Source organism: Humulus lupulus, chromosome 2, assembly GCF_963169125.1.
Source record: "Humulus lupulus chromosome 2, drHumLupu1.1, whole genome shotgun sequence".
NCBI lineage: Eukaryota > Viridiplantae > Streptophyta > Magnoliopsida > Rosales > Cannabaceae > Humulus > Humulus lupulus.
Window position 1 is genome coordinate 296,250,917 of NC_084794.1, and position 17,692 is coordinate 296,268,608.

General features: G+C 34.3%; 2 protein-coding genes across 2 annotated transcripts; both read left to right on the forward strand.

The window, feature by feature from the left end:
* The first annotated feature begins 2,749 nt into the window (after positions 1 to 2,749).
* LOC133819982 (G-type lectin S-receptor-like serine/threonine-protein kinase SD1-1) lies at positions 2,750 to 3,822 on the forward strand. The gene is made up of 3 exons (XM_062253374.1): positions 2,750 to 2,812; positions 2,910 to 3,060; positions 3,138 to 3,822. Exons 1-3 carry the CDS (start codon positions 2,751 to 2,753, stop codon positions 3,447 to 3,449), a joined length of 525 nt encoding a protein of 174 aa, XP_062109358.1. The 5' UTR covers position 2,750; the 3' UTR covers positions 3,450 to 3,822.
* An 11,875-nt stretch (positions 3,823 to 15,697) lies between these two features.
* LOC133815755 (uncharacterized) lies at positions 15,698 to 16,807 on the forward strand. The gene has a single exon (XM_062248559.1). It carries the CDS (start codon positions 15,698 to 15,700, stop codon positions 16,805 to 16,807), a length of 1,110 nt encoding a protein of 369 aa, XP_062104543.1.
* Positions 16,808 to 17,692: the final 885 nt, after the last annotated feature.

A 17,692-nucleotide genomic window follows, 5' to 3' on the forward strand; every position in this document is an offset into this window, starting at 1 on the left:
TTGAACCAGGTCTCTATTATGTGCAAATGGCTGAAGCTTTGGCCATTCAGTTGGATTTATATAGTGAATTTTCAGCTTTCTTCTGATTGTGAGGTGGTTATCAAGGCCATTAAATTAAAGGGAATAATAAGGACCTCCTTATAGACTGGTTTTTTTTTATATATATAAATATATATTTCACCTATGTGAATAATGGTACAGTGGCTGTGTTAATACAATGCTTGAGACACCTAGCAATGACTATTTTTTTTTAAAGAAAATACAATGCTATTGATAATATGAATGTCATACATTTGAAAATTTAAAATAGAAGTCATATTCATTTTTCCGAAAAAGAAGTGTCATTGTTATTATTGGCAATATAATATTGGCAAAAAAGCTATCTATAAAAAAGTAAAAAAAAAAAAAGTGAATATGCTATTTGATTTTTCTACCAAATCAACAATTTAGAACCAACACATTTTTTTTTAACTAACTGTGGGAACATTTTAAAATGAAAAACAACAGCCCAGCTAAAAACAAACAAAAGCCCAAAACAAAAAAAGCTCAGCTAAAAACAAATAAACGCCCAAAACAAACAATAACCCACCCAAAAGCCCAAAACTACAACAGCCCAAAAGCCCAAAATTTCAGTTGCCCACCCAAAAGCACAAAGTTACAACAGCCCAATAGTGAAGTTATGATTGGAAGAAGAGGATCAATTAGGATTTGGTGGGGGTGGAGTTATGAAATGAAGTTGATCATCAAGCCTGTAAATGGTGATGGTAATCCATACAGGAAGAGCAACATGGAAGACCATTAAATCACCTGCTTGAAGACCGCGATTAGTAACGTAATCTGACCATAAACTCTCAACTGAAATATACAAATCACCGTTTCGTTCTCCAACGTAACGATGCTTCATTTTGAAAGTAGTATGGCAAACCCCCATCGTAGAGTTGAACTTGAATATTGTTCGGATCTTCATAAGCATGTCTGACTGCTCGTACTATCTCTCTCGTTAACCTGAGTCAGCCCAAGATGCGGTTCGGCACAGTGCGTGGAGATGATAATGTCTGTGGGATCGTCATTGAGATTGACCTTCAAGAGGAGAAGATCTCCTTCTTCAACACCACGGTCCTCAACGTAGGACTCCCAAACTGGTCCTTCCAGAATAATACGAGTAACAGTGTGGGAGATAGGTGCTCTGAATTGACAGACCTCACCACCTTCAGTCCCTTGTAGTGCTCGGTCTCTGAGCGTGATGTATCTTCTCAGCTGACTGGGAAGCCTCCTTACTGCTATTACAATCTTTCTCAGCAAAGGAAATGCATGAGCATTGGCCAACAGCGCTCCGAGTATAATAGGTGCCATTGTAGAAATTTTGAGTAGGGAAGAGAAATAAACAGTGTAGCAGTGTAGGAAAGGAAATGCAAAAGTATTTTTCTTTTATATAGAAAATCAGAGCATGACTTTTAGTGACAGTGGCTACTTTTTAAAGGTTGTTATTTTCTGTAACTAAAATTTGGCGCTGAATTTCTATGAAGTTTGCTTTAATTATATTCCTTTTCAACCTTGTTATAGCCATTGGATGAGTTGGCTCTCTTTTTTTGGAGAGGTTTTGGATTTGGATCGCACATATTTGTTAGAGTTTTCTTTGGCTCTGATACCATATTATAATGTGGAAAGTGGTGCATGGTAAGAAGCATGAGGTTCCATCTCAAAACCAATTGGTGATAAGTGGAGTAACTCATGCTCTTATAAATGGTATGATGATCCCACATACTTTCCATGTGGAATTCTATTCTCCAACATATTTCTGTAAGGATTGAACGGTTGGATTTAAAATTGTTGATCCCAAGATGTAAAATTACAATAAAGCCCCTATTTACTCTCTTGCAATTTGCTACCGAGAGAGAACCGTTTCATATTTCTTTTTGTTTGGATTGGAATAAAGAACCTGACTTTGTACAAGACGGTAATCTATTGCCAATCACTCTTTAATGTTTATAAATATGTTTCATAATTTGTGAAATGAAAATTAGGGCAATATTATGCTTTGAATTGATAGTTATTATGGTGCGATTTGGTCTAGTTGGTTCAAGAATTTGTTTGAGTTGTATGTTGATTTTAACCTCATTGTTAAATATAAGATGGTTAATGGGTTGACATGTATTCGATTCTAGATTGAAATTGGTCATGATTCCTAATTTACAATCTACTTACAAGGTTGATTGAAAATTTCCCCTGAACATTTAAGTTTCAGACAATATCCACAAATAACTTCTAGCTTCATGGATTTTTTTTTTCTAACATAAATTTCATGGACTCTTTAAATAGAAAATGCAGCAGACACTGTAGTATAATTTTTCTTGGACAATTGTTCGATTTTATATTCTTCAAGTTATAGATATTCTATTGGCTAGTAGCAGAAACTTTCAAACTTTGAGCTGTTTTCTCTTTTGCAGGACCATTGTTGATGGTTTGGGAGGACAATGAATGTGCATAAAATCAAATAGTATAAATGAAATTCTTTCTGTGGTATTCAAGCATTGAGTTTTAGAAACACTGAAACCGTTGCAACAGGCCTGAAGTATATGGCTTTTGGTGTAATATTACACAACAAACTTTACACAATTTTTGAGTAATGATATCTGTACACACAAACATTAATGATATAATTTTTCCTTTCCAAATTTACAAAAAATATCTAGAAGATTCTAACCAAGAGTAATATATTATTCTTAGTTTTAAACTTCTTTATTTTTGGTATGGCTAGAACTTTTGGGGGTGATCAGACAGAAGGAGTTACAAACAGAGTAGTTGGGACCTTGTAAGCATATAACAGCTGTTTTATTTTATTATGAATATTCTTCTGTCCATAACTTATTTCTAGTTTGACGTTGTTTCTTCTTATATTCTTCTACCAGTGGCTACATGGCACCAGAGTATGCTATCGATGGCCAGTTCTCGGTCAAATCTGATGTCTTTAGCTTTGGCAATTTGATTTTAGAGATTGTAAGTGGCAAGAGAAATAAAGGGTTTTATAATCCAAGTGACAACATTAATCTCATAGGACAAGTAAGTGTCAGTTATTGTTTGTTTGTTTACAAAAAAGTAAACCAGGCATTAAAAAGTTATGTTGAAATTTTGCTTAGGCATGGAATTTGTGGAAAGAAGGAAGGTCATTAGAACTGATTGATGAATGCTATTGTGTCGAATCATGCATGCTCTCGGAAGTGTTGCGTTGTATCCATGTCGCTCTCTTGTGTGTTCAACAGCTTCCTGAAGATAGGCCTGCAATGTCATCTGTGCTTCTGATGTTAGGTGAGAAGAATGCTCTGCCTCAACCCAAAGAGCCAAGTTTCTTTTTAGGGAAACATACATGTGAAGCAAGCACTTCCTCTTTAACAAAACAAGAGACTTCTTCAACCAATGACTTTACCATAAGTCTTATCCATGCTCGATAGGATTCAGCCCAGTCCAGCTTCTGCATGAAGGCAGCGGTGTTCGAGTCAAATTTCTGGGCAAAGTCTCGGTTTGAGGTTGCTGGCATGAAGGCAGCCGTTTGAGTCAAATTTCTCGGCAAAGTCTTCTATTAGAGATGGCATTGATGATTTCGGACCTGTTTTATTTGGGTATGGGTGAATGTCGATTTGAAAAAAAAATTATCTAGTTTATTTTGTTCTTTGTAGAGAAACACTAATCTTGTTTATTTTGAATGAACACAAGTTTGAGAAAAAAATACACAAATCTGGGTTTTGTATTTTGATGTAATTTTCTGGGTTTGAGTTCGTGTTTTGGTGTTCATGCCCACAAGTTCATCAATTTTTTTTTCTTAGATGTTGGATGTTAAATTTTAGATTTTGATTTTTTAAATTGATTTTAATTAATTTATTGAATTCTTTACCATTTAAAAATAATTATTAAAATTTTAAAAATAATTTTTTAATAATTTTTAAAATATTTATTAATTTAAAAAAAATAGTCAAATCAGATGCAGCTACGTGAGTGTCACGTAGATCCCTGGTTGGTTAGACTTAATGGTCAGGGACCAATAACTACACCAAATTCGTAACAGTAGGCATTAGTGCCGCTAAAATTTTTACATAAGCATTTAAATGCAACAAATCGAACTACATAGGTATTATTGTCGCAGATTTCCTTAAAAAAAATGCTTGATAAAAAATGTCAATTCTCAAGCCAAGTCAAAACGATGCTAAAGTTACAAAATGCATAATAATTTGTTGAAGTTGTCAAAGTTTTGAGCTTTTTTCTTTGAACTTAAATTATTATGCAATTGATCCAATTTTTACAACACTTTTTGAATTTTCAACCAAATCAAGAACCTAGAACCAGCTTTTTTTTTGTTTTCTTTATGAAATGAGAACCAACACGTGTTTAACGTGATGATTAACCTAATAACCTTTTAAATAAAACACTTATACAAATTATACGGAGTATCCAGTTTTAGAGATGTCATTTAATTTTTAGCTATTTTTTAAACAAATTAATTTTATACCCAATATTTATTTGAATCTACCAATTATACATTTTAGTCATACTTAAGTTATATGTGTATAAGTAAAGATAGAAATATTATTATAATAATAGGTAAAATTTAAGTAAATTTATTTAATAACTAATTTTAGTTAACTAATCGTAAAAATGAGTATGTAATCCCATAAAACTTAAATGAATTGCAAGATCAAAGCCCAAGCCCAAAGATTAGGCCTTAACAACCCAACAGCAGCCCAAAAACAAAATAAATTGAACATAATGAGATGATTTATGTTCCTTGGATTATTCTTGGTCTTCATCCAGGAAGGAAACTCAGCTAAACTACAAGATGACTATTATTGTTGATGGTAATCCACACAGGAAGAGCTGGAGACAATTAAATCACCTACTTGAAAACCGCAATTAATAATGTAATTTGACCATAAAATCTCACCTGAAATATACAAATCACCGTTTTTTCTCCAACGTAACATTGCATCACTTTGAAAGTAGTGAGGCAAACTCTCATCATAGAGTTGAATTTGAATATTGTTCGAATCTTCATAAACTTGTCTGACTGTTTGTACTATCTCTCTCGTTAATTTGAATTGGTGAAGGTCCGACCCTATCAATGGCTTTGCACATAAAAATGGCTCAATAAGAGTTGGTTGCAGCCTAATATTCAGTCCAGCATGGTGTGTGGTGATGATAATGTCTGTGGGATTGTCATCGAGATTGACCAAGCTTCAAGATGAGAAGATCTCCTTCTTCAACACCACGGTCTTCGACGTAGGACTCCCAAACTGGTCCTTCTAGAATAATACGAGTAACTGTGTCGGAGATCGGTGTTCTGAATTGACGGACCTCACCACCTCAGCCATTTGTAGTGCTCGGTCTTTGAGATTGATGGATCTTCTCAGCTGACTGGGAAGCCTCCTTACCGCCGTTACGATCTTTCTCGATAGATATAGGAAATGCATAAGCATTGACCGACACTGTTCCGAGTATAATAGGAGTCCTTGTATAATAAATTTTGAGTTGGGAAGAGAAATGTGTTAGAACTTTTTGAATTGAATAACATAATAGGAATTAGTCCCACATTGGTAATGAGAGGATTTTGTCCTCCTTCTTGGCTTATATAAAGAAAGCATCTTGAGGTGGTATTATATATAATAACATTATATTTTTCCTACAAAATGAACAGTGTAAGAAATGTAAAAGCATTTAGAAACTAACACATGGGAACATTTTAAAATGAATAACAATCATTGGTTTAAAATGAATAACAATCATTGGTGGGTGTGGAGTTATGAAATGAAGTTGACCATCAAGCCTGTAAATGGTGATGGTAATCCGTGCAGGAAGAGCAACAGCAACATTGAAGACAATTAAATCACCTACTTGAAGACCGTGATTAATAATGTAATCTAACCATAAACTTTCGTCTGAAATATACAAATCACTGTTTTGTCTCCAACATAACATTGTATCATTTTGAAAGTAGTGGGTAGAGTTGAATATGAATAAAGGGAGTTGAATATGAATAAAGGCAGCGGTGTTCGAGTCAAATTTCTAGGCAAAGTCTCGGTATGAGGTTGCTGGCATGAAGGCAGCCGTTTGAGTCAAATTTCTTGGCAAAGTCTTCTATTGGAGATGACATTGATGATTTTGGACCTGGTTTATTTGGGTATGGGTGAATGTCGATTTGAAAAAAAAAATATCTAGCTTATTTTGTTCTTTGTAGAGAAGACACTAATCTTGTTTATTTTGAATGAACACAAGTTTGAGAAAAAAAATATACAAATATAGGTTTTGTATTTTGATGGAATTTTCTGGGTTTGAGTTCGTGTTTTGGTGTTCATGCCCACAAGTTCATCAATTTTTTTTCTTAGATGTTGGATGTTAAATTTTAGATTTTGATTTTTTAAATTGATTTTAATCAATCTATTGAATTCTTTACTATTTAAAAATAATTATGAAAAATTCAAAAATGCCAATTCTCAAGCCAAGTCAAAACGATGCTAAAGTTACAAAATGCATAATAATTTGTTGAAGTTGTCAAAATTTTGAGCTTTTTTCTTTGAACTTAAATTATGCAATTGATCCAATTTTCACAACATTTTTTTAATTTTCTACCAAATCATGAACCCAGAACCAGCTTTTTTTTTTTTTCTTTTTCTTTTTCTTTTTCTTTTTCTTTTTCTTTATGAGATGAGAACCAACACGTGTTTAACGTGATGATTAACCTAATAACCTACTTAATAAAACTTAAATGAATTGCAAGATAAAAGCCCAAGCCCAATCCCAAAGATTAGGCCTTAACAACCCAACAGCAGCCCAAAAACAAAATAAATTGAACATAATGAGATGATTTCTGTTCCTTGGATTATTCTTAGGAAGGAAACTAAGCTAAACTACAAGATGATTATTATTATTTAGGTTATCTTTTTTTTTTTTTTATAGTTGTCCATTCACCATCTTCTCTCAAACTAAATTTATATTTAAAGTTTGCAATTCATCATGTTTTTATGCCATAATTTTAAAAAAAAAATCTAAATCCATCTCTTAGCTGTTACTCACTTTCTTTGTGGTTTCATTTTAATCACTCAATTTTGGAGAGTAATTATATATATATATGTATATATATATATATATTTCACCTATGTGAATATAATGGTACAGTGGCTGTGTTAATACAATGCTTGAGACACCTAGCAATGGCTGTTTTTTTTTTTTTTAGAAAATACATACTTGATCTATTAATTAATAAGAAATTATACTAAATAACCCAAAATAATGGCATGAGTAAGTTAATGTCCTCATTTTTAAAATTGTAGAGAAACGACAATTTTTATATTGTTGATTACCGTTTTTATATTAGTGTTATCATTTTGCACAAAGTCTCAAGTGAATATTAAGATTTACCTAAGACTAAAGAAGTTAAAGAGAGTAAGGGTAAATATGGAATTTCGCTATACTAATTTGTTGTATTGGGTCGTTTGTTGATTTTTTTTTTAAAACTGAAACATTTATCCAAATAATGGTTGTTTTGAGGGCTATTTTGCTCGTTGCCACATAATAGTAAATATGCTTTTGAATTTTTTTTATTAAAAAATATGGGTATGTTGAAAATCATGAGAATCTTACAAAAAAAAAATGTAAAAGAATGGGGCACTTAAAAAAAAAAAAAGTCTATACAAAAGAACGACTTCTTGTATTTTTCATTTTTTCTTAATATATTGATATTTTTTTTAAATATATATTTTTTTAACTTTTTCATGGTTCCTGCTTTTTTTTCTTTAAAAATACGTACTCAAGTTTTAAAATGTACGATTATCAAAATTGTATAATTACAAAAATACGATTTAAAAAAAAATAACTCACTGTATTAACCGAAAAAAAACTAAAAAAACAATATATATATATGTATATATATATATATATCAAAACAACTAAACAAAAGAAAAATCTATAAACAACACAAAAAAAGACAACCATAAAAATGTAAAAATTTCTTAAAACTGTAAGATAGAAAAAAAAAATGTTTGACCGTAAAAATTTAATTTTTTAGACGTAGGACTCCCAAACTGGTCCTTCTAGAATAATACGAGTAACTGTGTCAGAGATCGGTGCTCTGAAATGACAGACCTCACCACCTTCAGCCATTTATAGTGTTCGGTCTCTGAGAGTGATGGATCTTCTCAGCTGACTGGGAAGCCCCCTTACCGCCGTTACGATCTTTCTCGGCAGATATAGGAAATGCATGAGCATTGACTCACACTATTCCGAGTATAATAGGAGTCATTGTATGAGAAATTTTGAGTTGGGAAGAAAAATGTGTTAGAATTTTTTGAATTGAATAACATAATAGGAATTAGTCCCACATTGGTAATGATAGGATTTTGTCCTCCTTCTTGGCTTATATAAAGAAAGCATCTTGACTTGGTATTATATGTAATAACATTATATTTTTCCTACAAAATGAACAGTGTAAGAAATGCAAAATCATTTGGAAACTAACACATGGGAACATTTTAAAATGAATAACAACAACTCAGCCAAAAACAAATAAAAGTCCAAAACAAACAAACAACAACCCACCCAAAAGCCCAAAACTACACTAGCACACCCAAAACCAAAGGAAGAGGAAGATCAATTAGGATTTGGTGGGTGTGGAGTTAGGAAATGGAGTTGATCATCAAGCCTATAAATGGTGATGGTAATCCGTACAGGAAGAGCAATATTGAAGACAATTAAATCACCTACTTGAAGACCGTGATTAATAACGTAATCTAACCATAAACTTTCGTCGGAAATATACAAATCACCGTTTTGTCTCCAACATAACATTGTATCATTTTGAAAGTAATGAGGCAGACTCTCATCATAGAGTTGAATATAAATATTGTTTGAATCTTCATAAACTTGTCAGACTGCTCGTACTATCTCTCTCATTAATCTGAATTGGCGGAGATCCGACCCCATCAACAGATTTGCACATAAAAATGGCTCAATAAGAGTTGGTTGCAGCCCAATATTCAGTCCGTCATGGTGCGTGGTGATGATAATATATGTGGGATTGTCATCGAGATTGACCAAGCTTCAAGAGAAGAAGATCTCCTTCTTCAACACCACAGTCTTCAAAGTAGGACTCCCAAACTGGTCCTTCTAGAATAATACGAGTAACTATGTCGAAGATTGGTGCTTTGAATTGACAGACCTCACCACCTTCAGCCCCTTGTAGTGCTTGGTCTCTGAGAGTGATGGATCTTCTCAACTGACTGGGAAGCCTCCTTACCGCCGTTACGATCTTCCTCGGCAGATATAGTAAATGCATGAGCATTGGCCAACACTGTTCCGAGTATAATAGAAGTCATTGTAGGAGAAATTTTGAGTTAGGAAGAGAAATTTGTTATAATTTTTTGAATTGAATAACATAGTAGGAATTAGTCTCACATTGGTAATGAGAGGATTTTGTCCTCCTTCTTAGCCTATATAAAAAAAAAAACATCTTGGCTTGGTATTATATGTAATAACATTATATTTTTCCTACAAAATGATCAATTAGGATTTGGTGGGTGTGGAGTTATGAAATGGAGTTGATCATCAAGCCTGTAAATGGTGATGGTAATCCATACAGGAAGAGCAACATTGGAGACAATTAAATCACCCACTTGAAAACCGTGATTAATAACATAATCTGACCATAAAATGTCACCTGAAATATACAAATCATTGTTTTGTCTCCAACATAACATTGCATCACTTTGAAAGTAGTGAGGCAGACTCTAATCATAGAGTTGAATTTGAATATTGTTCGAATCTTCATAAACTTGTCTGGCTGCTCATACTATCTCTCTCGTTAATCTGAATTGGCAGAGATCCGACCCCATCAATGGATTTGCACATAAAAATGACTCAGTAAGAGTTGGTTGCAGCCTAATATTCAGCCCGTCATGGTATGTGGTAATGATAATATCTGTGGGATTGTCATCGAGATTGACCAAGCTTCGAGATGAGAAGATCTCCTTCTTCAACACCACGGTCTTCGGCGTAGGACTCCCAAACTGGTCCTTCTAGAATAATACGAGTAATTGTGTCGGAGATCGATGCTCTGAATTGACGGACCTCTCCACCTTCAGCCATTTGTAGTGCTCGATCTCTGAGAGTGATGGATCTTCTCAACTGACTGGGAACCCTCCTTACCGCCGTTACGATCTTTCTTGGCAGATATAGGAAATGCATGAGCATTGACCGACACTTTTTTCCGAGTATAATAAGAGTCAATGTATGAGAAATTTTGAGTTAGGAAGAGAAATGTGTTAGAATTTTTTGAATTGAATAACATAATAGGAATTAGTCCCACATTGGTAATGAGATGATTTTGTGCTCCTTCTTGGCTTATATAAAGAAAACATCTTGGCTTTGTATTATATGTAATAACATTATATTTTTCCTACAAAATGAACAGTGTAAGAAATGCAAAAGCATTTGGAAATTAACACATGGGAACATTTTAAAATGAATAACAACAACTCATCCAAAAACAAACAAAATCCCAAAAGTCCAAAGCAAACAAACAATAGCCCACCCAAAAGCCCAAAACTACACCAGCCCACCCAAAAGCAAAGGAAGAGGAAGATCAATTAGGATTTGGTGGGTGTGGAGTTATGAAATGGAGTTGATCATCAAGCCTGTAAATGGTGATGGTAATCCGTACAGGAAGAGCAACATTAGAGACAATTAATCACTCACTTGAAAACCGAGATTAATAACATAATCTGACCATAAAATCTCACCTGAAATATAAAAATCACCGTTTTGTCTCCAACATAACATTGTATCATTTTGAAAGTAGTGAGGCAGACTCTCATCATAGAGTTGAATATGAATATTGTTCGAATCTTCATAAACTTGTATGACTGCTCATACTATCTCTCTCATTAATCGGAATTGGCGGAGGTCCGACCCCATCAACAGCTTTGCACATAAAAATGGCTCAATAAGAGTTGGTTGCAGCCCAATATGTAGTCCGAGATGGTGCGTGGTGATGATAATATCTGTGGGATTGTCATCGAGATTGACCAAGCTTCAAGAGGAGAAGATCTCCTTCTTCAACACCACAGTCTTCAAAGTAGGACTCCCAAACTGGTCCTTCCAGAATAGTACGAGTAACTGCGTTGGAGATTGGTGCTTTGAATTGACGGACCTAACCACCTTCAGCCCCTTGTAGTGCTCGATCTCTGAGAGTGATGGATCTTCTCAGCTGACATGGAAGCATCCTTACCGCCGTTACGATCTTTCTCGGCAGATATAGGAAATGCATGAGCATTGGCCAACACTGTTCTGCGTATAATAGAAGTCATTGTAGGATAAATTTTGAGTTGGGAAGAGAAATGTGTTATAATTTTTTGAATTGAATAACATAGTTGGAATTAGTCCCACATTGGTAATGAGAGGATTTTGTCCTCCTTCTTAGCCTATATAAAAAAAACATCTTGGCTTGGTATTAAATGTAATAACATTATATTTTTCCTACAAAATGAACAGTGTAGGTATAAATTAAATTTTGGTGCTGAATCTCCAAAATTTGGACAAATTCAAATGTGGTAATTGCTAGCTTTATTGACACAAGTTTGAAGGTATTAAATTCTAATATTTAGTTTGAGTAATGATATGTGCACACACAAACATTACATATAAAGATAGGTCATTAATGATATTTATTAACATACTTACCATAATATTTTTCTCTAAATATTTTGTTTTTTAAAAGTTGAAAAATAATTTGATGTATAGTTTTTCTTTCCAAATTTACAAAAATTCTCTAGAAGATTCGAACCAAGAGGAAGATATTATATGTATATATATATTTTTAAAAATAGATATTTTTTAAGTATTTTTTTTAAAACAAACGAGAATCTGTCCTTTATTTTATAACTATATTATTTGATAATTAATATATTAAATTAAATTAAGAGATAATAAGCCAATTGGACGTAGCAACGTAACAGGGCATAAAGGAAATAAAGTTGTTGTATAACTAACTTGCCACGTGTCAACTCATTAAGAATTGAAATTACTCTTTTGTTTATATATTTGAATGAAAATACCAATCGTCACCACAAAAAATATGTAGCATATGTCCTTTAAAATGAAGTACAACAGCCCAACCAAAAACAAACAAATGCCCACCCAAAAGCCCAAAACTACAACAGCCTACCCAAAAGCAAACAACAGCCCAAAATTACAACAGCCCACCCAAAAGCCCAAGCAAACAACAGCCCACCCAAAAGCAAACAACAGCCCAATAGTGAATTATTCCTGACGATGGGAGGAAGAGGAAGATCAATTAGGATTTGGTGGGTGTGGAGTTATAAGATGGAGTTGATCATCAAGTCTGTAAATGGTGATGGTAATCCCTACAGGAAGAGCAACATTGGAGACAATTAAATCACTCACTTGAAAACCGCAATTAATAACGTAATCTGACCATAAAATCTCACCGGAAATATACAAATCACCGTTTTGTCTCCAATGTAACATTGCATCACTTTGAAAGTAGTGAGGCAAACTCTCATCATAGAGTTGAATTTGAATATTGTTCGAATATTCATAAATTTGTCTGACTGCTCGTACTATCTCTCTCGTTAATCTGAATTGGCGGAGGTCCGACCCCATCAATGACTTTGCACATAAAAAGGGCTCAATAAGAGTTGATTGTAGCCTAATATTCAGTCCGGCATGGTGTGTGGTGATGATAATATCTGTGGGATTGTCAACGAGATTGACCAAGCTTCAAAATGAGAAGATCTCCTTCTTCAACACCACGGTCTTTGACGTAGGACTCCCAAACTGGTCCTTCTAGAATAATACGAGTAACTGTGTCGGAGATCGGTGCTCTGAATTGACGTACCTCACCACCATCAGCCATTTGTAGTGCTCGGTCTCTAAGAGTAATGGATCTTCTCAACTGACTAGGAAGCCTCCTTACCGCCGTTACGATCTTTCTTGGTAGATATAGGAAATGCATGAGCATTGACCGACACTATTCCGAGTATAATAAGAGTCATTGTATGAGAAATTTTGAGTTGGGAAGAGAAATGTGTTAGAATTTTTTGAATTGAATAACATAATAGGAATTAGTCCCACATTGGTAATGAGAGGATTTTGTCCTCCTTCTTGGCTTATATAAAGAAAGCATCTTGGCTTGGTATTATATGTAATAACATTATATTTTTCCTACAAAATGAACAGTGAAAGAAATGTAACACATGAGAACATTTTAAAATGAATAACAACAGCTCAGCCAAAAACAAACAAAAGCCCAAAATCCCAAAAGCCCAAAGCAAACAAACAACAACCCACCCAAAAGCCCAAAGCCCAAAACTACACCAGCCCACCCAAAAGCAAAGGAAGAAGAAGATCAATTAGGATTTGGTGGGTGTAGAGTTATGAAATGGTGTTGATCATCAAGCATGTAAATGGTGATGGTAATCCGTACAGGAAGAGCAACATTGAAGACAATTAAATCACCTACTTGAAGACCGTGATTAATAATAACGTAATCTAACCATAAACTTTCATCTGAAATATAAAAATTACCGTTTTGTCTCCAACATAACATTGTATCATTTTGAAAGTAGTGAGGCAGACTCTCGTCATAGAGTTGAATATGAATATTGTTCGAATCTTCATAAACTTGTCTGATTGCTCGTACTATCTCTCTCATTAATCTGAATTGGCGGAGGTCCGACCCCATCAATATCTTTGCACATAAAAATGGCTCAATAAGAGTTGGTTGCAGCCCAATATTCAGTCCGGCATGGTGCGTGGTGATGATAATATATGTGGGATTGTCATCGAGATTGACCAAGCTTCAAGAGGAGAAGATCTCCTTCTTCAACACCCACTACTACAAAAAAGGCTTTTCTCTGCGGTTTTTTTACTTAATACACTGCGGTTTTCGAGAGTATTGAAAAACGCAATGTGTTCTCGAAAACCGTAGTGTATTCGACCGCAGAGAAAAGTGGTATGCCAACCACGGAGAAAGAACATCTTTCTCTGCGGTTGTAATAAGCCAACCGCAGAGAAAGATGTACTTTTCTCCGCGGTTTTTTTAAAACAACCGCTGAGAAAGAAAGACTTTTCTCCGCGGTTTTATTGTAATTTTTGTAAACTACAATACTTTTCTCTGCGGTTTTTTCAATAAAACCGCAGAGAAAAATATTTATTTCTCTGTGGTTTTCTTAAAAATTCGCGGGGAAAAGTAGTGCAACTTTTCTCTACGTTTTTTTTTTAAAAACCATAGAGAAAAAATTTTCACTTCCCACTTTTCCTACTTTACATTGCGTATTTTAAAAAAACCGCAATAACATAGTTCCTAAGTGTCCTTCAATCCTTTTCTCTGCGCTTTTTATTTTAGATTGAAAAAAAAAAGCGCAGAGAAACCCTATATTTGTAGTAGTGACCACAGTTTTCGAAGTAGGACTCCCAAATTGGTCCTTCCAGAATAATACGAGTAACTGTGTCAAAGATTGGTGCTCTAAATTGACGGACCTCACCACCTTCAGCCCCTTGTAGTGCTCGGTCTCTGAGAGTGATGGATCTTCTCAACTGACTGGGAAGTCTCCTTACCGCCGTTACGATCTTTCTCTGCAGATATAGGAAATGCATGAGCATTGGCCAACACTGTTCCGAGTATAATAGAAGTTATTGTAGGAGAAATTTTGAGTTGGGAAGAGAAATGTGTTAGAATTTTTTGAATTGAATAACATAGTAGGAATTAGTCTCACATTGGTAATGAGAGGATTTTGTCCTCCTTCTTAGCCTATATAAAAAAAACATCTTGGTTTGGTATTATATGTAATAACATTATATTTTTGGTACAAAGTGATGTATAACTTAAATTTTGGTGCTGAATCTCCAAAATTTGGACAAATTCTCATAAGAGAAAGAATTAGAAAATGTGTTAGAAAATGTGGTAATTGCTAGCTTTATTGACACAAGTTTGAAGGTATTAGAGGTATTAAATTCTAATATTTAGTTTCAGAAATGATACACACACAAACATTAGTTATTATATATAATATTTATTTTTAAAAGTTGAAAAATATATACATATATATACATATATATTTTTGAAAAAGATATTTTTTTACGTATTTTTTTAAAACAAACGATAATATGTCCTTTATTTTATACTATATTATTTGATAATTAATATATTAAATTAAATTATGAGATAATAAGCCAATTGGACGCAACAACGTAACAGGGCATATGGGAAAGAAAGTTGTTGTATAACTAACTTGCCACGTGTCAACCCATTAAAAATTGAAATTACTCTTGAGTTTATATAAGTAATTTCGGATTATATTATTTCAAAATAAGAAATTAATCACTTAAAACAGATTCCAAATTTTTCTCTCAGATTACAGTCATCTTCTTCGTAGACGATATCTTTGAGAAACCATGGCTAGTGGTATTGGAGGTTAGATCTCTTTTCACCTTTTCTTCTCATATATATATATAGATATATATTATTGTTTCTGAGTTTTTATTTATTTTTTTCTGTATAGAAGAAGGTGAGAAGCATATAAAAAGAACTAATCCATACATAGGAGAAGAAATAATGGAAGAAATTATGTTGAGATTACCCCATGAATCTCTTATCAGGTTCAAATGTGTATGTAAATTGTGGTACAATATCATAACAATGGAGTCATTCGCACATAACCACCTTCGTCTTCATCATTCCAAAACTTCACAGCCTCCTACCAACGCCATAGCTCTGTTTGAGTCTACAGTACTTTACTTAACACGAGAATCTCTCTCACAACCTCATTTGATTCATCTGACTCGGTCCCCAATGCCATACAATATAACTGAATTCTTCAAATCACAACCTCTCACCCTCTCCTGGGATAACGATAATCACAGTGATGATGATCATGGTGATGACAGGCTTCGAGTTCGTTGTGGAGGAAAGCTCAATGCCATCTGCACACATTTCAAAGGCTATCACTGTAATGGCATTATTTGTTTCCAACACTATTACGATCGAAAAGTCAAAATCGTCTTCTACAACCCAACACTGAGACAATGCAAGATTTTAGATCAACCCCAACTTTCTGTTCCTGATTATTGGAGAAGGACAAATGGATTTGGGTACGATCGAAGATCAAAGGTTTACAAATATGTCGAAATTTTCTTCAAGCTAAGAGGATACAAAGCTCAAATTTGTAGTCTGAGCAGTAGCAGCCATACTTGGAGTGAGATCGATATCAGTAGTGACGTTGGTAAATTCATTGGTTTTTCGGGAGTCTACTTGAATTCTGTTTATTATTGGAACAATGGTTCTTCTTACGGAGTTGTTTCATTTGACATGTGTACTGAGAAATTCAGTATCATATCGTTGATACCAGAGACTGATTATTGTTCGGCTTCACTTTCAGTTTGGAAGAATGAGTCGGTTGTGCTTTTAACCCTCGAGCCCAGGGAAAGTTATTTCCCTATCACTACGAGTTATAGAATGTGGGTTCTGACCGATGACTCTAACGGAGGAGGAGGTGGAGGTGGAGGTGGCCCTTATTGGAGGAACCATCTTGTGATTGGTCCATTGCCACCATCGAAGGATCTGTTTCATTGCTTGGATTTTTGGAGCGATGAAGAACTGCTGATAAGGCGTGTGAAGACGTACCAAAAGATTCTGTCATACAACATTCGAAGCAAGAGGATTAGAGAGTTGGATATTCCTCACAACTTGACTTATGTCAGTTTGACTTTGTATTCAAAAAGTTTGGTTTCGTTATTCAACCATCGTTAGCATTTTCTTATTATTTTTGTTTTAGTTTTGCTATCTTCTTTTTATTAGAATGGTTAGTGTACATACTCGACTTTTAGTTTTATAATTTTTTTAATGTCATGAGGTGATGCTTTGAGTGGTTAGTAATTTTGAATAATAGTTATTAAAATTAAAATATATGTGATACGATATTGTGGATACATGGTGTTGCAAATAATGTTAAGATATATATATATATATATATATATGAGAATTTTGCTACAGGAGCTTCGCTTTAAAACTTATTGGTAGGACTTTCAGTGTTTACAATCCGTGAACAGTTTTTGGCGCGATTTTTTTTATGACCCAGCTATTTAGAGCATTTTGCAGGTAGGGGTGAACATTTGACCCGAAAAACCCGCAATCCCGCCCGACCTGCAACCTGAAAACCCATTTTTTGGGAAAACCGTCGGATTCGGGTTAAATCCGACCCGAACCCGACAAAAGTCGCGTCGGGTTCGAGTTTGAAGTTTGTTAAAACTCGAGTTCGGGTTCAAACCCAAAATCTGAAAAATAAATGGTATTTTTGAAAAAAAAAATTCAAAAATGGTATTTTTGCAAAATTTGGCCTTTTGGCCCAAAACCAAATTCGCCCAGTCCAACCCAAAATAAAAAAAATGGTATTTTTGAAGAAAAAATGGTATTCTTGAAAAAAAGTGTAAAAAATGGCATTTTTGTAAAATTTGGCTTTTCAGCCCAAAACACAAATGGCCCAGCCCAACCCAAATCAAACCCGAAACCCGACAAACCTGAAAATTTCGAATCAGTTTCGGTACCATTTTTCTCAACCTGAAACTCGTAAAACCCGAACCCGAAAACCCAACTCGTGTGCACCCCTATTTGCAGGATGCTCTAAATAGCTACAAT